The sequence below is a fragment of the Engraulis encrasicolus genome, chromosome 11 (genome assembly GCF_034702125.1).
Source record: "Engraulis encrasicolus isolate BLACKSEA-1 chromosome 11, IST_EnEncr_1.0, whole genome shotgun sequence".
Classification (NCBI taxonomy): Eukaryota; Metazoa; Chordata; class Actinopteri; order Clupeiformes; family Engraulidae; genus Engraulis; species Engraulis encrasicolus.
In genome coordinates this window covers 26525852-26551612 of record NC_085867.1, presented here as the reverse complement: position 1 = coordinate 26551612, position 25761 = coordinate 26525852, and the positions used below count along the sequence as shown (strand labels likewise).

Sequence of the window (25761 nt, the reverse complement as noted above, 5' to 3'; positions counted from 1 at the left end):
TATTTGGGAAAAGAGAGGAGAGACAAAAGATTGCTACTATCCTTGAAACGAAGGGACTGAAAGCAAGGGAAACAGTTAAAAATCTTGGGGTCCTCATTGACAGTGACCTAAACTTCAACAGTCACATGAAAGCTATTACTAAGTCTGCATTTTATCACATAAAAAACGTCTCTAAATTTAGGGGCCTGATGTCTAAACATGATCTGGAGAAGCTAATACATGCCTTCATTTCTAGTAAAGTTGATTACTGTAACAGTCTTTTTACTGGCCTCCCCAATAAGACCATTAAACAGCTTCAACTTGTACAAAACGCAGCTGCAAGGGTTCTTACAAAGACAAGGAAGTTCGACCACATTACTCCAATTTTAAGATCGCTGCATTGGCTCCCAGTAAGCTACAGAATTGATTTTAAGGCTATGCTACTTGTGTTTAAATCACTAAATGGAATGGGACCCACATATCTACTGGATATGTTTCAGCTGTATGCACCGACCAGGGCCTCGTTTCCCAATAACGATGGTTCTTAGCCTTACGTGTGTCGTTAACCAGTGATCCTACGAATGTTCTTAGATTTCCTACGACTGTTTCCCAAAGACACTCGTACATGAACGCGCGTGCACAGCCTCTAAGATCATTCGTAGCGTCGCTCTTAAGGATCGCTGTCCACATATGTGGTGCTGAAGTGTACTCGGAGTGAACTGCGCCGTCATCTGCTGCTAAACCATTTACAAAATGTAAGGCGTGTGTCAGTATCAAAAGTTGTTTTCTATAAGGGTGGGACTACATTTGTAGCAGTTTGCAACTATCGACAGGAGTTATTGTTGGCAAATGAAATAAAATGCACACACACAATGAAATCATGCAAAACTCCCAACTGACGGTAATAATGAGCTACCGTTAAGACCCAGATAAAGCGCGTGCACTTGGCTACTGCAGCTTAATATTTAAGAAGACAAGTAGGCCTAGGCCTAGTTGGAGTTCCAAATTGGGATGCGCAAAGTTACAACCTCAAGGCGTTCAAGGCTTGACAACTATCGGGAGCACGTCAGCATGCTGTTATGAAAAACAATGTCCATCAAAATTGACACATCCCCTCGCTGCCTTTTTGTTATTGCTTAGCCTTCTAGAGTCGGAATAGGGAGAGGAGCTTGGCACATGTGGTGAGCGGTGCGCAAAGTACCGCGCGCTCAAGACTTTCACAACTGTGAGGACATTTTTGCACGGCAGTCTGCTGTTATTAAAACAAAAAATCTACACGAATCCCCATCGCTGCCTTTTTAATTTTTGTCATAGCTTACCCTTCGCCTACAACTATCATGTATTTTCGGCGTCGCCTTCCCTTTCTTAGGCTACTTGAAAATGAAAGAGGGTGCAACAACTCGCTGACCATTTTTCTTCAAAAAATATAAAATAAATAAAGTTTCGGAAGTGGCCTTCCGACATCAACACTCTTGTCTCTCGTTGCCGAAGCCCCTTATTCATTTTGCCTTGTTCATGTTCATGAAGCACCCACACAAATTATGATTGATCACAGTTTAATTATGCCCAGGTTTATCAAACACAGTCGAACTATTTTACTACCTGTAACATATTTCCAAACACATTACTTTTATTTTATAGGCCTACACATCCACAATTAATGTTACCTTCTTATTTTCGTTGCAGTGTCAACTGTGCTGCCATGATATTTAGGCTACACTCCCGTCTTAAAACATCAACTTGAAGCGCAAGTTTCCTCTTTTCCTATGGGTGTCTCCACTGTGCCATGCCTCTCGCGTCTTAAAACAGCAATCTTATGCGCAGGTTTTCTTCTTTTCCCTTCATATCCTGTGGGTGTCTCCACTGTGCCATGCCGCTACGATCAATCTTAGCGCGTTAAGACTACTCTAGACCACTCGTGGATTGCTCTTAGAGTTACGTGTCAACCTGCGATGGTTCTTTGCTAAGTTGGCTTTGGGAAACGCTCCGTGAGCTCTACGATGGTGTTACGTGTGAACCTAAGTAGCACGTAGCGTTAAGTAGTACTTAAGGCCCTTTCGGAAACGAGGCCCAGGTCACTAAGGTCAACGGAGAAGAATTTGCTGGTGATTCCAAAAGTCAAAACAAAGTGTGGAGAGGCAGCCTTTAGCTTCTATGCTTCAAAGCTTTGGAACCAGCTTCCAGATGACATAAAAAATGCACCCACTATTGATAGCTTTAAATCTAGACTCAAGACAAAGCTGTTCTCAGATGCTTTCCCCAGCTTAAATTACTTATTATTATTATTTTTATTTTTATGTTTATTTAATTTGTTTTATTTTATTTTATTATTATTTTTACCTTATGTTATATCTTAATGTTTTAAATGTTTTTTGACTTTAATTCATTTCCTTCTTTCTTCCCTGTTTCCTTTCATTTACATTTGTTAACTTTGTGAAGCACATTGAGTTGCACCTGTGTATGAAATGCGCTATATAAATAAACTTGCCTTGCCTTGCCTTGTGCTGCTCTACTGTACCCGTCGGTAGCCAGCTCACCTACAAAGATCATTACACTGCCAAAGGGTTGTGCAGTGTCCTACTGCAATTTGAAACCAGTCATTCATTCACTCCATTTGTCTACTCTGCCCTACAAATGCAAAGTACAGTAACTACGCCAATATTGAAACTGAGAAAAATCCTTTCAAAGCCTTAGTATAGTGCTGGATATTATAGCAAATTTGACATCGCAATATCTCCAGAACAGGACACATTTGGATCAGGAGGCCTTGTCACTGATTTGTTTCAGTCTAAATTCAATTTTGATAAAATATGTAGGCTAGTTACTGCACTTTACCTTCGTAGGGCAGTAATGTATTATGTCATATATCATACCCGTCAGTAGCCTGGCTTTCACGATTCTCCACTACAGAGCCTGTTACACTGTTGAGGTAAGGTGCAGCTTCTCCCTGCACTTATTCTTTTTTTAAAAGTATATTTTGGGCCTTTTTGGCCTTTATTGTTACAGGACAGTGTGAGAGTAGACAGAAAATGATTGGGAGAGAGGGAAGGGGCAGGGCCGGGAGATGACCCCGGCCGGACTCGAACCGAGGCGTGGACAACGTAAGCCCAAATGTGGGGGGCTTAGCGCGCTGCGTCACAGCGCTCCCTTCTCCCTGCACTTCTTCTGTACTGCACTGGATTCAAATCCAAAAATCAAAATCAGAAGTACAGTAAAAGTTCAAATGAAGTTTCCATCTTACTTTGGTAACTTATCTGAGTAACCAGAAGACCTGTGTACTGTGTACCAGTAGACGTGTGAACTCTTACAATCAGCAAACTCGGCGTTGGTTGGATCAAATTTGCGGTGGGTTCTTGTTAGGTTTTTAGTGTTTTAACCGTAACAGCACAATGTATTTACCACATTAGGTGCAATGTACTAACAGCTGTGTAATATCATGTGCCAGTGTTGTACTTACACTATGAATTTACTTTTACTTTTGACACCTCTGATGGGATTACATACTGTATCATACTGTATCTGTCAGTAGCCTATATTTGCGCTGTTCTGTATCATCATACTGCAATAATATACCTATGTGTCAGTATAATGTGTTGTGTACTGTCCTTATTCTTGCAGTGTGCATGAAAAACACACAATACCAATACTTTGAACGCCTATTTCTCAGCTTCATTATTGGCATAGTGTCTGCATTTTGCCTTTGCAGGCATTGTTTGGCAAGTTACTCAAAAACTTAAATGCAGTACTGATTACATGTTGTTACATGTACTGTCTTTTCAAAGTAATCTGTTACATCGAAATATAACTAAATTTAAAATATAGGAGGGCATTATACTGCATATGCATTACTTTAGTTACTCTCTCAAAAAATGTAAATATAGATCTAGCAATTTACAGTGTAGATCAAGCTCATGACTCTTTCACATACCATCAATGCCTTTCACTTTACTGCGTCACAGCAAAAAAGTAATGCATTAAGTAATGAATTACTTAAGCAATGAGCTACTCCCAACACTGTTTGCAGGGCAGTATACTGCACTGCATTATACCTGTCAGCAGTATGTCCTGCATTGTAATACACCCGTTGCCTGATTCAGTTGAAGCAGCTGAAGGCCCACCTTTTTATCCTTGCCTCCTCCTAGCTGCCCAGGCGTCACAGCGTCCTTAATCTGTTCATAACTAGCCCTGGCAGGGGGCTCCCCTAGGTGGCCGCTGGTCTCTGCCTGAGGTTTCTTCCTGACTATTTGGGGTTTTTCTCAGACCTAATTGAGCACCTTCCCCCTATAAACCTAACCTGGCTCTCACGCAGATGGATTGTCATCCTGTGCGAGCTCACGAAGTGTAACGAAGATGCACGAAGCACTAGGGGTCTCGCGAGAGCCAGGCTACTACAAACCATGAATCAAGTGAAAAAGGAGTTTTTCCTCACCCCTGTTGCCACCACTGAGCGCCCCATTCACTGTGACTATGTATCACTTATCCTGGGCCTAACCCTTATGGACCTTATGCCTCTATAATCTCTATTTACGTATGTCCTCTTTAAACGTATTTCATTTTCTCTAGATATTCTTATTCATCCATCTACTTATTTTCTCTATTCTATCTAGTTTCTTCTCTTGTCTACTTGCTATTCTTTCTTGTTTCTGTCTCTCTTTTCTACTTCACTTTTTATTTTAATTTTTAAAATTGATGTTTATCCATTTGTTAAGCACTTTGAGCTGCAGGCATTGTATGACACTGTGCTATACAAATACAGTTATTTATTTAGTGCAAGAAAGTCCTTGTGCACAACCCCTCAGCTCTCCAGGTGCAGGTGTAAGGCAGGAAAAAGTGATACATATGAAAAGTTCATTAAACACTGCACACTGGATACTTACTGTTTTGTAGCGAACAACAAAAAATAAAGAGAAAAAAGAACGGTATCCAGTGTGCGGTGTTTAATGAACTTTTCATATTGATCACAGTTATTTATTTATTGACCTGATTGTGTTTCCCTGTATCAGACCTCAGCAGCTGGATCGTGGCAGGCGTCATCATAGGCACAGTGCTGCTGCTGGTCGCAGTCAATTTCTGCTTTCGCTTACTCAACAGGTACTGTAACTTCCTCCCCCTCCTTATCCTTCTCGTCCTTATCTGAATGACTTTTTTATCTGCTTTTTAATTTTCTCATCAGCGATAAATCTGTCTTGCCTCATCCTGTGAGAAGAAGTTTAAACATGCGTGCATGCAGCGTTTTTGGGATCGTGACCTTGATTGTCTTTGCCATGCTGTGCCCGCAGGTTCAAGGCTGTGGTGTGGCCAAGCGTGCCCAACCCTGGCAACAGCAGTGTCATGCAGAAAACAGACAGAGACTATGAGCTGGTGAGTAGCAGCCAGGAGCTCTATCAGTGAAAAGCAACTTTGACTTGAACTACGAACTACTGTAAGTGGCGGCAAACTAACATTTTAAACAGGGAGGGGAAAGTATTTTGAGTGTGCGTGTGTGCATTTGCATTTGCAGAGAATGATAAGTCAGTGTGTTTTTGTGGAATGAGTGTGTTTGTGTCATGATGAAGCTGTCTAAATTGTATTGTATTTCAGGACAGAACATTTGTTCATTCATTCATATGTGTTCATCGATTGTTGCACATAAATAGAAATTGTATATATTTAAATACATATCTTAATCTATTTATTGATCTATTCATTCATGGTCCCATAGGAGGTGCTGGAGCCGGCGAGCAGTCTGAAGATGTGTGAGGACTGGGACTCAGGACCGCTGTACATACTGGACTACAGGAAGGAGGAAGTGAAGCATGCAGCAGCGAGCCCCCTGCTGGCCAAACTGAGGCATGACAACTCAGACCAGGAGGAGGAGGAGGAGGATCAGAGGGAGGCAGGAGTGGAGACATCGTCCACTAGGACACGGGAAGAGGGATGTGTTCCTCCTCAGTCTACCTGTACATGGGTGCAAAACACAGACCAGACTCTTCTAGACGGCACCGTAGAAACACCCTCGCGGAGGACAGACAAGGGCACACCCATATCCCCTACAACCACAGCCACTGGCACATCCACAGGTGGCGTGACGAGGGGGTGTGACCCCAAACCTGCGGCGGGGGTGTTCATGGGTGACTACACCACCATGGAGCTGTTTCAGCAGGCCTCTGTGGCATCCACACTGGCCGAGTGCCAGCCGTCGTGCCAGACAGGGAGCGCAGCGGTGGCAGCCTGGCCCTCCGCAGGGGCGTCTGTGTTAGACTACGTACACCAGTCCCACTTCACCATAGCACCGTCACCATCATTACCATCGTCACCAATGGGTGAACAGGGCACATATGACACTGCCACCACCACCACCACTGTTTTTTAAGCTGACAGACACTTGAGTGTTTCCTTTTATACTATAATATACTATTATTTTAAGATGCCAGGAAGGACAATACAATTGAAGTTCACTGTTGTGACGGTATCTCAAACTTGCACTCTGTCTTAGGTTACAATATAGATGGATGTAATGTAATGTACAGTGGTTCTCAACCTTTTTTGAACAAACGCCTTGACCTCATCCTAAGCCTCCCAATGCCCCCTTGACCTCATGACAAGGCTGTCAACACCCCCTTAGTATTGAAGAATTAAATGAACTAATGCCCCCAATGACAACTAGGCACTGTCCCCTTTTCAACTGTATCCTTCTCAACGCCCCCCCTGGGGCTCCTCAAAGCCCCTTGGGAGGCTGTAGCACCCCCGTTGAGAAAAACTAGGTTACATGTATGCTGCCCACAGATGCATCATGCATCAGATCTCCAAAGTGACCTTTCTCACCCACTCTACCTAAATGAGTAAGAGAGAGCCTTTGCCCCTTTCCTCTATCTGGCTAGGGATGTGGGGAATGCACAGATGTCAGATATTGTACATACCACAACAAAACCTTTCGAGTAAAATGCCAAGTAACTTTCCAGTGAAATTGACTTTCATGTCATGTGAAAGACGGAAACCCAACATGATATCAAATTGGATTCATTTAGCACAGTCAACTTCTGCCACTGTATTGTTTTATGGCGTGTGAAAGACGGAAACCCAACATGATATCAAAGTGGATTAATTTAGCAAAATCAACTGCTGCCACTGTATAGGTAAAGCTAACTGCTGTATTTGGTTTTATAATTATTTATTTATTTTAAATGCCATACTACAGGATGCCACACATCCCATGATGCAGCACTGTTCCACACCAAGGATTTAAGGATATTTATTTGTCATATACTGTACATAGAGACACTTTCGTGTCACTTGTACTGAAATGTATGGCCGGTGCAAAAGAAGTGTGCAGAAGAAAAGGTGTGTGTGTGTGTGTGTTCAATCAAATTAATTAGTTGGAATTAAGTAAGCAAATGGCATGACGAAAGAAGCTCCTTCTCAGTCTCTGTTCTAGCTCTGACAGCACAGACTGTGCAGCAATGCGCCGTCACAGACGCGGACAATGCCTCATTCACATGTGTAGTAGGGCACCACCATGTAGGAAAGAAAACAGTGTGCCCTGTGACGAACTAGGCCACCTCTTCACCATCCAAGCCAGTTGTGACGAACCTTACTTCTAAACAGGGCCGTGAAAAGGACAGACCACAATGTGACTAATTTCAGATTGAAGAGGTGACAGACATTTTGAATACTTCGAAGCAAAGAGCAACACCACCTGAGGAAGTGATTTGTTATCACTGATAACATCACTGCCTGCTAAACTGCACCCTGCAGAGTTTACAAGTAGGGCATTTCAGACCCAGTTCAAGTGTAGTGTAGTGATGAGTGAGGCATTTCAGACAGCAGAGAAGGGCATGTCAGACGCAACTCGTGTGTACCACCACACCTGTGGGGGGAAGTCCCCGACAGTGTGAACGACACACGCCAACCCTTACCACAAACACCCCTGCATCTCACGAAGGGCTAACGGAAACACATGCCACACGTTCAGACTTTCTGCATGTACTACATTTCACACATCAGTCATTCATTCATTCAGAATTTCTGCATTTTTATTTTTGTTTTTCTTAAATTCTTGCTGAAACCTGTGTTGTCCTTCAAAGTAAAAGAACTGGTAATGTTGCCTAGATAGTTTATTTTTTATTTTATTTATTTTTTTAGAAATACAGACAGCAATTCTACAGAAAAAAATGTCAGCAAACATTTCAGTTTATTTGTCATTCCAATCCTGTTATTTTAAAGGATCAGTCTCCACCATTTCTGGAAATGTGCCATTTCCCACCTCCACGGATTAAATAATTAAGTTTCACCTTCCTCCGGTTCTTCCAGCCCTTCTCTGAACCTGGTGATATTACTCACTACTTTCAAGCTAGAATGCATCATTGCTGCTACCACTCGGTTCAATGGTACACGCTTGCTTTGAGGTACAAGTTGCGTCACCAAAATCAGAGAACATCTGTAAGAACAGGAGAAAGATAAAACTCCATTATTTAACTCAAGGTCAGGTGGGAAATGGCACATTTACAAATATCAAACCAGGGCGGTTACCAAGTGTTAAAAGAAGTAATTTCCAAATTCAGTCTTCAAATGGCAAGTTATGTGATGGGGGATGTCTGTTTGAGAAGGGGATGATTTTGGCCATTTTGTACTTCATCAACCCCCCCACAACGTACTTGTCATGTCCATACGTCACCCAATGATAGCAGAGGCATAACCTGCTCTCACGCTGCACAGTTCCACTGACCTCTAAAGCACCCATCAAGGTCATGATGATCGATCTCATTGTTTAGAAATCACAGCCTATAGTACAGTCAAGGTCTGCTAAAGAGGCTTCGCTTAAAAAGTCTGGGGCTCTCTGAAAAAAAAAGGATAATCTTACGCCTCAAACCACACCACAATACTGGAGAGAACATCACAATTTAGCACAGGAAATAGCTTAGAGAAAACCTTAAAAAAAACTTTAGGTGACGAGGGGCAAGAGCAACCCCCGCAGTAAAAATCTGAGGGGAAAAAAAACAAATACACAAAAACAAAAAAACGCCTCAGTTTAAAAGATGGGCCGAAAAAAGTGCCCCTCTACGGTTGTTGTCAGAATAGATGGACTCTTAAAACTAAAGTTAATCTTCATAGACTTTTTTCAGTATATCATTTAATACAATCTTGGTCTAGGCACTTTTTCCATCCATATATCAATGCAGTCTTATCAACAAATATATATACTGTATAAATATTTCTTGTTTCTCGTTTTCATTTTTTTTCCTCAACATGGAATAAGCCTCTTCATGTTCACAAGTCTGGTATCTGGCATGAAATTGACATTGACAAAGGTTTGGGATCACTAAACACCACCACAACACTGAAGGAAAAAAAACTATCATCAACACAGACCAAATATCAGTCTTAAGTGAGAGACCAAGTTACAGTTTCAATTTAAAAGAAAGCAATAGTAAAAAAAAAAAAAAAAAAAAGAATGAAATTGGGTTAAAGCCAAACAAAACAGGTGGAATTCACTGATTCTCCGACAACCACACTCCCAGACGCACACACACACAATTCTTCAAAAATTAAAATTCATATGAAGTAAACATTTTCAATAGTTTCATACAGTAAAGATTTACCCATCAACAAAAAAAAGAATGCTGTACATTTTCAGGTCCGTATTCCCCATATGAATATCATATGACGTGGGGTAGGGGTGGCTCACAGCAACAAGAAGCCTGGGGAGGGAGGGGGGACACACTGATAACTCTTACTGGGGGGGTGGGGGCTAAAGCAAAGGAACGGAGCACTTCACAAGGAGTAGCGGTGAAATATCTTTGTGTGTGTAATGAGTGCGTGTGTTTGTGTAATATGCATATCTGTATTTGTTAGTGTGTACTCCTTCACCTGGAGTAGCAGTTAAAATATGCATTTCGTGTGTGTATTTCACATGGTGGCCTCTAACCATGGCCAGCTGATCTGAAGTGTATGTGTGTGTGTGTGTGTGTATCATGCGGTGGCCTCTGCCATGGCCATCTGATCGTCGTCGTCCCCGTTCCTGCTGCTGTAGCTGCCGTTGTGCTGCGTTGCCCCCGGTGACGGGGACGCATCCTCGCTGCCCGACCCAGACACATCATCGCTGTCGTACTCCGGCTCCTGGTCGTCGTAGTTGCGTTCCACCTGAAAAAGACAAACCACACCACCATGTTAACCAGACACAACAACAGCTAAAGAAGGAGACAGTTCGTAAGGAGTTTCTTTTGGAATCATTATGACGTAAGGTTCTGAGATGCCATATTAGCCAGGCCACGCCCTCCTTCGCCGTTGCTTCTACAGGTAGGTAGGCCAGGAGCAATGCAAATATCGTTTCTGAGCTCCAGAGAAATCGGGAACACCACCCACTTTGTCGGGAAGCAATCAACTTTGAGCAGCTCCAAAGGCCCTGGGTAGTCTTGTTCAAGGTAGTGATGTCGTTTAACACAGATGTTCTATTGGGACTAAGAAAATGTTTAAACTTCGGCACAGTTTCTGCACACTTTTCTCGCCTCGACCAGTAGCAAACCGAGGGAGGTGGGTTAACCAGGCCATTTGGGAATCGTTATTCGTTATCTTCTTGGTCAGACCAACATCTGGGTACGAGATTTGAAAGTCTATGATAATCAGGCAACCATCATATGAAAGCCCATTGGGAAACTCCAACTCCCATTATCATTGTGACACAGCACTCCACAGCACACAAGTGAACACTGCACACAACGAAATTGCATTTATGCCTAACCCGTGCAAGGGGGCAGCCCTCAATGACGCCCCTAGGGAGCAGTGCAGCGGGACGGTACCATGCTCAGGGTTCCTCAGTCATAGAGGAGGATGGGGGAGAGCACTGGTTGATTACTCCCCCCACCAACCTGGCGGGTCCGGAGTCGAACCGGCAACCTTTGGGCTACAAGTCTGACACCCTAACCGCTTACCGATGACTGCCCATAATATGGCACCCATGCCACTTTAGGAGACTGTGAGAATGAATGAAGTTCAATGGGAAAGACTCATCCACTTCATTGCATCGGTGACGCATGCTACGCCTTATTTAAGTTCATGATATTGAAAACCTTTGCGTTAACTTGGCAACCTTGGCCATCAGGCCCACCAGAAAACTATGGATGCAAACATGATTAAAATTAGGATCTAAAGCCAGCACGAGTCCTTGTGACTTCTGTCTTAAGCACAGACAGAAGTAGCAGCTGATACTATGGGCCCAGCGTGGTGAAGATACTTCAGAGTTGCTATGCAAAGACAACAAGAGACAACTCTGATGATCTTTTCGGGCTTTTTCTAGGAAACAATACAGTAGCTCTTCATACAGCGGAAAGGGAAGGAAGCACAGCCGACGACACATCAAGAGATCTTGCAGATAACCATCTACACCCCGACATGGCTCACACACGCAGGAGTGCAGAGGTTGTAAAACACAACTGTAGTTTGCATAATCTTCAAAGAGCCGTGTCCGGCAGAAAGACAGCCTGATGAACAAGCCACCCCCCGACTGGCCTTTGAGAACTAGGCCACCTCTTCACCATCCAAGCCAGCTGTGATGAACCTTTCTTCTAAAACGGGGCCGTGAGAAGGACAGAGACCACAATGTGACTAATTTCAGATTGAGGAGGAGACCGAAATTTGAACACTTTGAAGCAAAAGAGCAACACCACCTGAGGGAGCGATTTGTTATCACTGAAAGTCACTGCCTGCTAAACTGCCCTAGATTAGTCACTTCTGAACAGTGTATTATCTTCAATGCCATAATCAGTCCACAAATGACATTTTAAAGTAACCACCTGTAAATGCCCCACTCTGGAATAAAAATTAAACACTGTGTGTATAATTGTTGGTTGCTAGAACTGCAGACTTGACTCATCATTGCAAATCGTGCATGGGGACAGCCAACCCACATTTGATACATACTGATTTTTTTGTACTATATTCTAAATTTCACTCATAAGACAGAATTTAGGTAACACTTTACAATAACGTCCTATTCAGAGCTTTATAAGCACTTTATAAATAATGAACTAATTATCAACCAAATGTTTATAGATTGGCAAGAAATACTAGTTAACACAGCAAACACGGCGTAGTCGCAGCAGTCCTGGAAGGTTGTCCTCCAAAGACCAGATGGCATGAAACCAAATAAAACTGACACAGAAGAAGTTGATTCCCACTCCACTGTGCAGTTATAGTTTGGTTATTACTCATTTACAAACATTTGTAAATGCTTTGTTAAATGTTAATTGTTATTACATTTTAATTAAAGTGTTTATAAAGCTGTGAATAGGACGTTATTGTAAAGTGGGTAACACTTCACAATATCCTTCCGCGGTTAACTAATATAAACTAATGGTAAGGTATGTCGCTCCGGAAATTGGGGGGGGTGGGGGTTATAAGCTGTGCTGGATAAGCGTGATTAATAATCGTGATCGTGATTTTGATCTAAATAATCGTGATTATATTTTTTTCCATAATCGTGCAGCCCTAAATGTTATTGTCAACAGCAAATGTGTAGTAAGTGTTTTACAATTGATTTAATAATGATGTATCAATGCTTATAATAATATTATAGATGCACAAAAAACCATTAGCTATCCATTTTAATCATTTTTGCGGAAGGTTATTGTGAAGTGTTACCGTAAAGTGTTACCGAATTTAGAAAGGATACTAGGAACTGATGATAAACGAGCCCCCAGGCCTCTTTCTGTTGTACTATGCTTCAGTTTGAGTATCTGTTTAGAGCATTTGCCTGAAGTTACGAAATGTTTCCAAGTTGTTATGCTGTCAATCTCTGGGCAAATGATACATGATTTACTCATTCGTACAGGTAGGGGAGACTGGGAACAGCTGCAACACCCCCACCCCTGCAGGTGCTGTGCTGTACTTGTGCCACATGTCTCATGTGCAGGTGCTGTGCTGTGCTGTGTTGTGCTGTGCATTAGTGGTGTGCATTGGCATTGCAACTAACAATTCAATTGGATTACGATTCGGGAGATAACGATTCAATTCGAATCGATTAAGTCCAATTCTACAATGTATTGCAATGCATTACATGTCTACTGACAGCAAGGACAAATTTTTCATCAGTCATGAGGCAATAAAAGCAGTCAGATACTGAACAACATTTTATTAACTGTTGTGTGTATCAATCCTGCAGCTTTCAATGCTTTGAAGTGCTTTAATTTAATGTTAAGTTCATTTGCTCCGGAAATTCCCACAGAAGTAATTGAATCTTGAAAAAATATGCTGCATCGATTATGGCATTTGCTGAATCGATTATTGTCCTGCCCCGCATTGCAATGCATTGCTGAATCGATTATTGTTGACACCACTACTGTGCATCTCACCGGTGCAGGTTTGGCTTTTCCTTCATGTCGGTCTTTGTCTCGACCGCTTGTCCTATGGGCTGGGGAGCGTGCCCTGCGCTCACGGCTCACGTCTCGAGTCCTCTCGCGCTTCTTGTCCTTCTTTCCTCTGAAAGAGAGAGAACGATAGATAGAGGAGAATTCACCACATAACATGAGTACATAGTCATCTTGCAGACTGTACAAAATACAATTTGCTTCAGGTCACACAGCCAAGCGCCCTCAACATCAGAGAAATTGATAATAATAATAATAATAATAAATACATTTTATTTTAAGCGCCTTTCAAGATACCCAAGGACACTTTACAATCAAAACAAATAGATAACAGTATAGAAAGTATAACAAAGATTCAATGAATTAACGATTGGAGAATAATTAAAATGCAAAATAAAATAGATAAAAATTTAAAAAAAGTTTTAAAATAAGAAAAAGATAGACATCAACCATATCCATTTCATCACACCGCGGTGTAGTTAAAATAACAGTGTTCTAGTTATGATTCGATTAAGATTCAGGAGGTAACGAAAAATATACTGCATCGATAATGGCCTTTGCCAAATCGATAGTTGAATTGTCTGCCCCGCATTGCGATTCATTGCCTAATCGATTATTGTTTACACACCACTACAGTGTGGCTTACCTCTTTAGTGGCGTGGGGGACTTGGCTTTCCTTCTTGGTGACCTGGAGCGAGTTCGACTTCGCTTCCTGTGCACTCTGCAAGCCAGACACGAGGCATACATTTTATTTATTCTACACCGCCAAGTGAAAGCAACATGTATGCATACACAACAAAGAAAAAGCAACCTCCTTGATATTATTTCCATACACACTGGGGTTTTTTTTCCAGAGAGTCAAGTCACACGTTACTAATTATTTTCCAGAACAGTAGGCGATGCAGCCTCCAGTGTCAACTCAGACAGGCCCGCCGACAGGGTGGGACAACCGGGTCTGTTGTCCCGGGCCCAGACTTGGGTCTCCATTACACTGTATGCATTGACAAGGGGGGTCCCTGCAGATGATTTTTACCAGGCCTGCCTGGTCAAAGCTGTCAGTGGGCCAGGCGACTAGCCTGATAAACCAGCCTAAATGTGAGACTGGATGTGTAATTTAGTCTGGCCCCAATGAACGATACATCCGAAGATTGTTGGTGAGAACAACCTGTTGTTTTTCAACCCGTGCCTGTGCCTATTGGCCGGCGCTCTGACCAATCAGCTATCTTTCTCGTTTATGTGCTTTCCCAACGTTGTGAGCTTCGTCGTCACTCCCTCAAAACCCCGCCCGCTTTGATTCAAAACAAATTCAAAACAAATCTCTGCGTTGTGATTGGTTTGCCAGACTCAGGGCAGTGTTCAAAATGTTCAACCGATGCGAGGCTAGACGACCACTCACAGCCGAAAAATGTCGGCGCCCAACGGGTGGCGCTGGTTTACTACGCTACCAGGCGACAGGTGTGCTCACCTGCTTGTGCTGCGAGAGCGTCGGGAGACCCCGTAGCTCTTCGGGGGCGTTCGCGCCCTCTTCTCCTTCCGACGTTCCTCCCTCTGCCAGCCGACATCCTTGTTCCGACCCCTACCATCCTTCTCCTTCCGACGGTCCCTGAGCCAACAAGACAGTGGCAAGGTTAGATACATTGCATTGTATTACTGAGCCAACAAGACAGTGGCAAGGTTAGATACATTGCATTGCATAAGGCAGACGCTTCATAACCAAAGCGACTTTCAAAAGAGGACATAATCATAGCCAACATCACAAGCAAATACAAAGTGCATAGGAAATATACAGAACAACAAGTGCAGATGCAAAGACGGGTTAGTTTTTTTCTTTTTTAAACGAGTACACACACAACACACACACACACACACACACACACACACACACACACACACACACACACACACACACACACACACACACACACACACACACACACACACACACACACACACACACACACACACACACACACGTCGAGAGTCTGGCCTGGGGCTAGGCCAGCTCAGATATGTGTAAAGTAAATATGCATATAATTTGGTAAAAAAGACTGAAGCCCTCCCAGAACACCCTGGAACACCAGATGTAACAAGGAAAGAAAACATTTTTTTGACTGGAGTACACATACGGCAAGGCCAGGTTAGTAGAGTGAGTACTGTTAAGGGAATTCAAGTCATGAGGGGAATAGAGTTAAGGGGCATAGAGTTTGCGGTGTGTCCAGTTAAGGGGGGGTGGGCCTCTTGGAACAGCTGTGTGCTAGATGCCAGCAAGTTGTACGGGGGGTAGAGTTAAGAGGAATAAAGTAAAGGGGAATAGTGTTTAAGGTGAATAGAGTTAAGGTGAAAAGAGAACATGAGTAGAGTTTAAGGTTAATCAACTCGAGGGGAATAGGTAAGGTCAGTGGAGTTGAGGGAAATAGAATTGCGGGGAAAGAGCGTTAAGTTGATTGGCCACCTGGAGCGGCTGCGGCTGAGCCTCTTGTCTCGGGAGCGAGAGCGCCTTTTGTGGGAGCCGCGGGAACTGCGCGAGTCACCATGACGTGACTTCTGAGATGTCCTACTTCTGTACAGAAGAAAACAAAAACAAGTATGTGTCAGTATGGGCAATCAAAAAAATCCAGACAAATTCTTGTCCAAACTACACATTTGCCTGCTGAAACACCCACATCTCACACAAAAACACATAATGAACATCTGAGAACATGTTTGTGTGTGTGTGTGTGTGTGTGCGCGCGCCTGTGTGTGTGTGTGTGTGTGTGTGTGTGTGTGTGTGTGTGTGTGTGTGTGTGTGTGTGTGTGTGTGTGTGTGTGTGTGTGTGTGCACGTTGCTCAGCCCTCACCTGTGCCTTGATCGTGAGCGCTTCCTTCTGGAATGAGATGGCGAGCGGGAGCGGGACCTGGAGCGGGAACGTGAGCGGGATCGGGATCTGGATCTCCGGGAACGCCGTGAGGAGCTGACGGAGCGCGTTTTACTATCTGCAGATGCAACAACAGTTAAACATAAGCAATATGGGATTTGGTGCATTACAGTACCCCTATGTGATGATTTAGATTAGCCATATGTGCCTTGGTGCCGCAGCCAATCAGTGAAGCTGAAAGAGAGTGACACGTGTAACAGTGGCCATATCTATGGCAACCAAAGTCAAGGCGAGACTAGTGGCCATTCTGGCTAAAAACGGGGTGTTATTGAATGTTTTTTTCTTTATTTTAGTTTTAGTTTTTTGGGAAGCACATTGACTGTATCTATGCATGAAATGCGCTATGCAAATAAAACTGCCTTGGCTTGAAACTGATGGCTACTTCATTGGTAAAGATACAATTCCTAATTCAAATTTACGGATACAACAGCTAACTCTGGTAGCGATGTAGTAGTCAAGTCAGCTAATTAATTCGAGTCATGCTGTGTGTGATGTTGACGGTGTGCACCTGCTGGGTCGATGGCGGCTGCGATGGTGGACTGGGCCTCTCGTACGCGCTTCATGACATCCTCCAGCTCCTTAGCGGCCGCCTGCGGGGTCATCTCTGGCGGCTTCACGATGGCGTTGTTGGAATGGTTGATCCTGCGTGCACACACACGAACGCACACACACACACACACACACACGCGCGCGCACGCGTACAAACACACAGACATTGTAGTTGGTTTCCGCACCACTGACATTGAGAAACAAAATCATTCCCTACATCACGAAGCTTATGCATGCGTGTATGTGGCTAGACATTAAATGCTTCAAGGTGTACACAAAAAGTTTGGGAGCAGCTCTACCAAAAAAAGAGTTCTGCATCATCCTCCCCGCATAAAGCCTGGGAAAACCAACTCTGGGGTGCATTTCAAGAAAGCGTAGTTGCTAACAACGTTAGCTACTTTGTTGGTTGCAATGCAATTTCCCATTGGCAACTACCGAAGTTGCTAACTGCTCTCAACTACGCTTTCCAGAAATGCACCCCTGCTTTGCACAATCGTTTAGATCTGAAAGACATTCTATCCCTCAGCAAGAGTTCCAGATCCTGGGCACCAATCAGAGAGAGGGGAGGGGTTGAAAGGCAATGACTGCAGTATGTTTGGATAGATACAGATTGGCTATGGGCTACGTATATGCCCAATGACAGTCGTAACGCCCAATAAACGGCCATGGGCATTAGTAAACCACACCTTTCCAATGAGTAACTGCATAGGTAGCCTCCAGACTCTCACTTGTGAGATCATCTGCTATTAACCAGGCAACCCCACATAGGCCTACAGATGGGAGAGTAACGCCACTATAGTACAGTATATGTGGAGGTGCTTTCCTATAATAGTGGTCTGTCTCCAAACATAACCACTAGCCCCTTATATATTAATACAGTGGGCCATTGGCCCAGGAACCAGTGTTAAAGGTTCCTGATGTGTTTATACTGTAGGGCTTACTGGGGACCCTGGTAGTTGAGCTGGAACTGTTACACTAGTACTAGGTTCTTGATTTTTGGGTAAACAGTTCTTGGTTTATCCCAGCCTATCCCAGCCCAGGACGGTATAAACTAAAGTAGACATTTCAAGCACCAGGTTTGGCCCACAGTATGGAGGTGCTTACTTTAGCGGTCGGTCTCCAAACATGACTGCATCACTGTGGTGCTTACTTTAGTGGTCGGTCTCCAAACATGACTCCGTTGAAGGTCAGGGCTCTGGCTACCGAGTCCTGGTCTGCAAACTCCACGAAGGCGAAGCGTGTGGGCTGCGTCTCGTCTCCTGCCATTCGGACAAACTTCACCTCCCCCACCTGCTTAAAGTACTCAAGGAGCTGCTCGGCAGTGGTGGTCTGGATGACAGGAAAGAAAGAGGCAACAACATTATCATCAAGATTTGTATGTGTGCATTTTTTTTTTTTTATCTAACCTGGACCCTGTTTATCGAAAGCATTTTTACTAACCGGTTAGCAACTTAGTAGGTTTCCTATGGGAAATTGCATTACAACCAAGTCAGTTGCTAATGATGACGCAAGTTAGCAAGTTGCTTATGAGTAACGACGCTGTCAGGAAACACAATTAAGGTGTTTCCGATTTGTAATCCGGGGTGTAATTTCTATGACTAACTAATTAACTAAGACCCTCAGGTGTTTGAACAAATCTACATCTCTGGATTTCAGTTCAAACAGACGAGAGAAAAAAATGGTCACACTTGTTGCAGAGTTGGATCTGAGCAAGCTTTCAAGCCAACTTCTTTGGGCAGAGAAATATCAAACTGGTCATTAGCGAGGAGGAAAAGTAAAGTCCACTGACCACAAAACGATCTACTTCGCCATTAGTTTATTTTGTTTGCAAGTTTGATCTTTTACCTGACATGTAAACTTCCATATGTTTGAAACTAGAGAAAGCGAATGACTTGGTCTCAAAAGAAGATCTAATAAATGTACAACATCTACGTAGTAAACAAGTCTAGTACAGCTGACCTGGGAGTTGAGGTTGCCCACGTAGACGGTCCTGCGGATCTCATCGATTTTGGAGGGGTCAACGTTGCCCATGAGGGGGGGTTGTAGCTGTGCCGCCGCGGTCTGGGGCACTGCCACGCTCACGCTGGTCAGGGCACTGAGGGCCGGTTCCAGCGCAGGGGGGAGGGCAGCAGGGAGGGTCGGCACAGGGAGCGTCGGCACAGGGAGCGTCGGCACAGGGAGCGTCGGCACAGGGAGGGACACCTGGCGCTAAACCGCGGAAAAAAATGAAAAAGTACACACACAACTTGCTAGATTCAGGAACCTGTTTCTTGAAAGTGTTGCTGCTAAGCAGCTAACAACTTCGGTTACCTATGGGAAATTGCATTGCAACCGAGTAAGTTCCTAACTTAGTTAGAAACAACTCTGTTCAGAAACACATCCAAGAGCTCTACCAGTAAATAAAGCCGCAATAACAACCACAACAACAGTGTTGACTCATTTGAATTAAAGCCAAACTATTGGTGGGGAGACAATAACAACCTCCTCCTTTTTTCTTTGAATAGAACAGTCGTCAGTTGACAGAAATCCATCACAATGGGAGGAAAACTAGTCCAGGTGCTACACACCGCATTCCTACACCGTGGTGAAAAACGTTGTTCTTGCCTTTAGAGTGTGCACTTTGTTTTAGTTCTATGAGTCGTGCTTCTGCCTCTGGCACACGGCCCATATGGGGCCATTTTTGCTTTAGAGCCTCATATGGGCTGTTGCTACACAACTCAAAAGCTCTTCATCAGCGAGAGTGGATAAGATAATACTCCTAGAATCTCTGTCGTTACTCCCCATGGTTACAGCTCTGTAGCCTCTTACTGCAGCAGGGGTCGCCGGCGACCCTATTCACTTGCTGAAAATGCTTAACTGCATCATAACAACATTGCCATGACATTACAGAGAGCCATAGTGCTGCGCTAGGGGGTTAAGCATCACTACTGAAGAAGTTCTTGGCCAACTGACAAAAAATCCATTCATCCTAATCACTGAATAGTTTTACAAACAAGACAATGGCTGTTTCCCAATGTCCAGTGTTCTAGACTTGCTAGGACGTGAAACACCCAGTGATTGGATACTTCGTGGAGTTCACTGCCCGTTTCACGTCCCAGCAAGGCTAGAACACTGGACATAGGGAAACAGCCAGTGAGTGCGTTGCAATATGCGACCCTGCCTTCTCCACTTGCTTCTCTCTCTCCTCGTACCAGGAAGTAATGTCATGATGACATCACTGACAACAGCATAATATTTCAATATCTTGCAAAAGCTGAATTGTAGAGTCTTTTTCTCATTTGCAATTGGGATGGTGAATGAAAAACAGTCCCTCAAGTTGTTGTGGCTAGGCTGACAGCTGGGAAACTTTACCGTTTTCTCCACGGGGCCAGGAGGCGGAACGAGGAGACAAGCGCAAGTGGAGGAGGCAAGGTCGCATATTGCAACGCACTCACTGAATGAATAACAAACAAACAAACAAGGAAGTAAAGAGGAAGTGATGCGTACATTCAGGGTGGGCGTGGGGATGGGCAGGAGGCCGGCTCCTCCGGGCAGCAGGCTGGGCACCACCTGCGGAGTGCTGGGCGCCAGGAGAGACAGCGCCTTGGCCTCCTCTGGGATCTTCCCTGCAGGGCGAGACGACGGGCATTAGAGAACAACACGTGAAGACACTGGACCTTCCCTCTACACACCCAAACACTAAGCCCAAACCCTCAAGACTGGAAGGCACAGACCCTCCCTCAAAAACCCAAACACTAACCCCCCAACCCTCAACACCTCTCCCCCCCCCCTTTCCATGTTTCTGTCTGCTCTACTGAGTGGACTGACAGAGACAGACAGAAAGAGAAAGAGAGACAGAAAACAACCACCACCCATCTACTTCATCCTCAAAGCTACAGCCTAAGCTCTGCTGCTGCAGCATGTGAGGTAATCATTTGTGGTAAAAAAAGACATCTCCTCTCCTTCTCTCACCGTACCTCAACTTCTTAACTGTTTGTTTTTTGTTGACTATATGCCATACAATAATGTACGACAGTGGTTTAGAGAAATATTGTTTGCCTTGTATTCCCCCCTCAGTAAATTACTATAGCAACACAAAAAACTATTAAAAAGTAAATTCTTTTCCCCCCAAAGGAAAATCTGGATTGTTTTTTGTTGTTGTTGTAAACCCCATTATTATATATTTTTGAAAGCAAAAAAAAATATCAAAACAAAAGGTGGAGAATGAGTTGAACACTTTGAGGTTAAGGGTCACCTGTACTGGGAACTTATTGGTTGTCATGACAACCGTGTGATATCAAGCATGGGCGCTTTTCTCCATGGGGCGATCTGTTTTCGTTTCGCAGTGTTGGATAGGGGTGTGCAACACATGACAAGCGTTCGTGTTGGCTGCATCACTAATAGCACACAGAACATCAAATAAAGAAAAGAAGAACATTTTTTTTTTTTAAAGAGCCGTCGGTTGTTGGAAGGGTTTCGGAAAATCTGTCCCCCAAAATCTGTAGTTAAAAAAAGGAAAGAAAGAGAAAAAAGGGGAAGAGAGCAGGATATCTTTTAGCCCTGACTCGTCAGTTATCCGTCCAATGTCAGAAGAAAGGGACTGGCGCGGTACACACTAGAAAGATGTGTTTTCTTAAAGCGACGATACACTGCTACCATAGCACTGGATTTGAGAGGAAATATTGAAGAGCTAACTTGACAAGTTTGGGCTGAAGATGAACAACATGACAGCAAACTCTGCAGTGTCATCAGGGATGGGTAGAGAACAGGCAGGCTGGATTTGTGGAAATGAATGTGTGAAGATAAAACCCTCTATCTCCCAAACCCACAGGCTGTCGCCTATTCTAAGTTTGTGTATCGTCAAGAAAGGCATCATGCAATCAATCAAACAAGGAGTTGTGAACGCATAATTGTGTTACAGTGAGCAAACAGATGTGAGCAGGCCTTGTATGTGCTACCACTGGAATGAGTGTCAGCGTGTTAAAATAGACTCTACCACAGAATCTATCAGAAGGGACACTGAATGGGGTGTTATTTACGATCATCCAACGGCCAAACAAATCAACTGCACCTATAGCTCTATATTTTTTTTTTCTTACGTTTTTAACAGGGACAAGTACATTGTAAGTGAGAGCAAAGAGGGAAGAATAGTGAAGGTGGATAGAGAGAGAGAGAGAGAGAGAGAGAGAGAGAGAGAGAGAGAGAGAGAGAGAGAGAGAGAGAGAGCGAGAGAGAGCAGTGGAGAGAGGGGGATAGAAAAGGGGGTGAGAGAGAGAGAGAACGAGAGAAATATAGAGAGAACAGAGTGGGTTAGTTTCATGTCTTTCATCCCTAATACGACTCAAACACCCACCCTGAGCACCGGGGTGCCAAGACAACCTGGACAGCACATCAAAAATAAAAATAAAAAACGGTAAATGTTTCAGCGATGGGGTCTGGGGAGGGGGGAGTCAGGGCGAGAACAGTGGGGAGGGGAGGGAGAGGGGGAGACAGAGAGGGGGTGGGGGGCAGGGAGAGAGGGAGAGAAAAAAATAAAAAGAGAACAAATAAAAAGAAAAAACACAATGAGGAGAGCGTTATATGCAACAGGGCGGTCTGTAGCACAGGCAAACAAGGGACAACATGAGAAAGAGGAAAGAGAGAGATAGAAAGATAGAGAAAGAAAAAAGAAAAAAAAAGAAAAAAACAAATTAAAAAGAAAATAAAAAGAGACAAGGTGTCCATCTTGTGGAGGGTTGTGCTGCTATTCTCCTGGTCACATCCCCCCCTTGAAGGCTGCGCGGGGCGGGCCCCAGCGGACTTGGTAGGTACTGGCTTGGAAAACAATGCCCTGAGTCAGGCTAGTGCTGTATTACGGCTGCGGCCAGGCTAGTCATCTGATATGCACACATAATCACACAGAAAAAAACACACAAAACCAAATTAATAAACTCAGTATCCACCCAGCAGCACCAAGTCACCAGGCTAAGCATTTCAGCTAAGGGGGGCTGTAGTTGTCATGACAACTGGTGTTTTTGATGGTGATGTTGTTTGGGTTGGTGGTAGTTGATGCTGTGGTTGCCTGAGTTTTTTTCTTAACACAATATGTAAAATAGTTCCTTCAACTAAAAAACTGAGGATTTCAAAGAAAACAAATGTATAGGGGAAACAAAACAAAAAAAGAAGAGAGAAAGAGATGAGGTTAGCTGCATGTTTTTGCAATGATTCATCCTCACCGTGTAGTCAGATATTGAATAGCTGCCTGTCCCGGATAAGCACTTCATTGAACTGAAAACTACAAAAACCACCCCGGCCTTGGTGCTTACTACACCTAAACTGTGTACACCGCAAACCTAACATCTGACTGAGGCTTCAGAATTCAAGTCCATTTAATGCCCTAAAACCTAATAGGTCATGTACAAAAAACATGCTTCTTTTGTACAAGATCCTTTCACTGTCTACGTGTAAAACGTAGGATTGAGCTTCACCACTGTTTATACTTAACAAAAACAATCACTATAACCACATGACAAAGCCATTGGCTAAGAGCGTAAGAAAATAAACAACGGGATTAATGTTTCTTGGGGTAGCCCTGTTGTGGTTTAACTACTCTGCGTGGACAATATCTTAATCTTTCAAATGAAAAAATGTTGATCAATGAATTCCTGTTCATATACCTTTTCATAAACAGGATGCTTCACACTCACAAGAAAACAGAATCAACCAACCATCCACAGTCATGAGTAGGCCAACTGTTAGTTTTTCATCTACTGACGGAGTCAAAACAACCTGACACAGGCCTACAGTTGGCGTACGGGTACATAACTATCTGCTTCAAAGATACGAAGGCGAACATGTATAGTGGACACACGCTTCATAATAAAACCCCATAGTAGGCCACAGCAAAAAGAATATACTCACCCTCGGCACAAGGCACAACTATCAGAGCTCTGTCAATAAACACAGTGTTGGTTAAATGCTGTGCCACCCCAACACTGGAAGGCTCTCGATACTTTATGTAACACACTTTGGAGGAAAAGGACAGGGGTGCATTGCTGGGGAAGAAACAGAGAAAAAGAAAACAATTTATTGGCATGGTGTCAACAGTTGTACAGATATAGACATCTGTGCTACAGTAAGGTGCACATCTTTCTGTGTGGTGACAGATAAAGGCCTGTTGATTTTGAAATGCCATGCAATCCTCGGGATGTTTTTCTAAGCCCATGCCCTCTCCTGTTACCTATTCAAGCCAGCCAGATACCCCATGCTGTGACGTCCTTACTGTGCCAATGACGTAGTAGAAGGAGGTTCAGTGCAAGAGATCAGACAGCTGAATCTACCTTTCTCCAAAACACACCACTATGGTCTATCAAATGGTCTAGATGCGCATTTTCCCAGAGTAAAAAACGTAAAATGTTCAGGGTTAGTTATAATAAAGCAGAAATACACAACCATTAGGAAGCATTCCGCTGTACCAGTTAGCTAAACGGCTAGAGGTGTTAGCAGGCTTGGTGCATGGACATTGCGTTTTGTTTGACAACGTTCACATTTAATGCAGTTGGACGAAAATTACAATACGAAATGATGCATATGTGTGTGGATCCGCCAAAACAAAGCAATGGATGCTTTTGATTTTCCTCTAGGGCGCAATGCGCAAACTTACTCGGGGGGGTATAGCCGCAACTCTTCGATGTCCCCAAGAAAACCAAAAAGAGTCCTCATTTGTTCGCTGCTCACAGCTGACGACAGATTAGTTATCTGAATCACGGCGGTGCCTGGTATCCCACTCATCCTGTCTGGCTCAATTAAGAAAATATTATCACAGAATAGCCGATGAATAGATGTAAACTAGCTAACTAAGCTGGTATATTGCACGAGCCACAAAATGTTGTCCCAACGATAGGAAGAGAGGGGAGTCACAAACGCTAGAAATGTCAACAGCGCCCCCACAGGACTGGTGGGTATGTGGCAGGCCGATGCGAGTTATGATCAGCAAATGTTTATTTTTTGGCAGAATGAGTTTTTGCAGAATGACGATCCACTCAGGAGAAACTATGTGCACCTCTGAGCAAGTCACTTTGTGTAATGGCATGACTTTTTTTTTTTAATTGTGTGATGCTCCCTTGTTAACCTGCTTCTTACGAAATGGCTGCGTTGGTGGTATAAACTATTTAGGGCCTGCCCTGGGCAGCATCTTCCAGAAGATCATAATACAAAGCCTTTTACAATTTTGCAACATGATCACCATTTGGTATCTTATTTCTGTTTTCCAAAAACACAGGAGACCAATTACCATTACTTGGCAAGATTATGATAAGGTAATCTGACCTGTAACAATGTCAATATGGCATGCTGTGTTGTAGGGCCTAAGCCAGTGGTTCTCAAACTTTTCTCATCATTCCCCCCTTCGAAGGGTCTGCATGCTTTCGAGGTCCCCCCAAACGAAAGGTGACTGGTGAGATAAAACAAAGAGGGACTGCAGTGGAAAGCAGATTCATAATGTAATGTTTATAATTATGTAGTGCTTAAAATGTATTGGCTTATTGGCGAGACAGGAAATCATTTCCTTGGGGGGAAAAAACAAAAAACAAAATCAGATGTCACACGCCCCCCCTGTGATGCCTCCGCGCCCCCCCAGGGGGCCTGGGCTACACAACTTCAACATTTCTCACAGTTTGAAAATAGGCCTATCAGATGTACTTGGTCATGAAATATGTTTATTATTTTTATATCGTTACATAACACAGTTGAATAAATCAATAATTTCCATGCTATTGAGTGTATTGCTCAGCCAGACAGAGTACATTAACTTTTAAATAGTCATACACAATGCATGGGGAAAGCATTAAATATTAACTTAGAATCATTTGAGAAGTTTCATGAAAAATGCTGTTGAGAGGCATTTTACCCCAAACTATGTAGGCCTAATCATCAAACAGTAGGCTACAGTGAAACAGCAGCATAAAGTGACAGAACACAGAACATTGGCCATATTGAGCATCCTCAGTGTGTGTGTGTGT

General features: G+C 43.6%; 2 protein-coding genes across 2 annotated transcripts in view; one reads left to right on the top strand and one right to left on the bottom strand.

Annotated features, from left to right (window-relative positions):
* LOC134458156 (uncharacterized) overlaps positions 1 to 8959 on the top strand; it is a 28919-nt gene extending 19960 nt beyond the window's left edge. The window contains exons 14-16 of the mRNA XM_063210310.1: positions 4983 to 5070; positions 5259 to 5340; positions 5681 to 8959. Of these exons, the coding sequence (XP_063066380.1) occupies positions 4983 to 5070; positions 5259 to 5340; positions 5681 to 6331 (821 nt within the window). The 3' untranslated portion in view covers positions 6332 to 8959. The remainder of the gene's footprint in view (positions 1 to 4982; positions 5071 to 5258; positions 5341 to 5680) is intronic.
* srek1 (splicing regulatory glutamine/lysine-rich protein 1) lies at positions 8894 to 24634 on the bottom strand. Its single transcript, XM_063210311.1, has 12 exons — positions 24405 to 24634; positions 23663 to 23796; positions 20270 to 20388; positions 18743 to 18991; positions 17934 to 18112; positions 16743 to 16876; positions 16157 to 16292; positions 15772 to 15879; positions 14785 to 14922; positions 13966 to 14040; positions 13305 to 13431; positions 8894 to 10098 (listed from the first exon to the last, which is right to left on the bottom strand). Exons 1-12 carry the CDS (start codon positions 24530 to 24532, stop codon positions 9928 to 9930), a joined length of 1698 nt encoding a protein of 565 aa, XP_063066381.1. The 5' UTR covers positions 24533 to 24634; the 3' UTR covers positions 8894 to 9927.
* Positions 24635 to 25761: the final 1127 nt, after the last annotated feature.

What these genes read in the sequence shown, in the direction of transcription:
- srek1 (XM_063210311.1), bottom strand. Translation starts at nt 24,532, where the DNA reads ATGAGTGGGATACCAGGCACCGCCGTGATTCAGATAACTAATCTGTCG. An exon ending in TTGCGGCTATACCCCCCCGA is followed by an intron (nt 23,797 to 24,404) that starts GTAAGTTTGCGC and finishes TTTCTTCCCCAG; the next exon opens with CAATGCACCCCTGTCCTTTT. An exon ending in AGCCGCCATCGACCCAGCAG is followed by an intron (nt 16,293 to 16,742) that starts GTGCACACCGTC and finishes TTGCATCTGCAG; the next exon opens with ATAGTAAAACGCGCTCCGTC.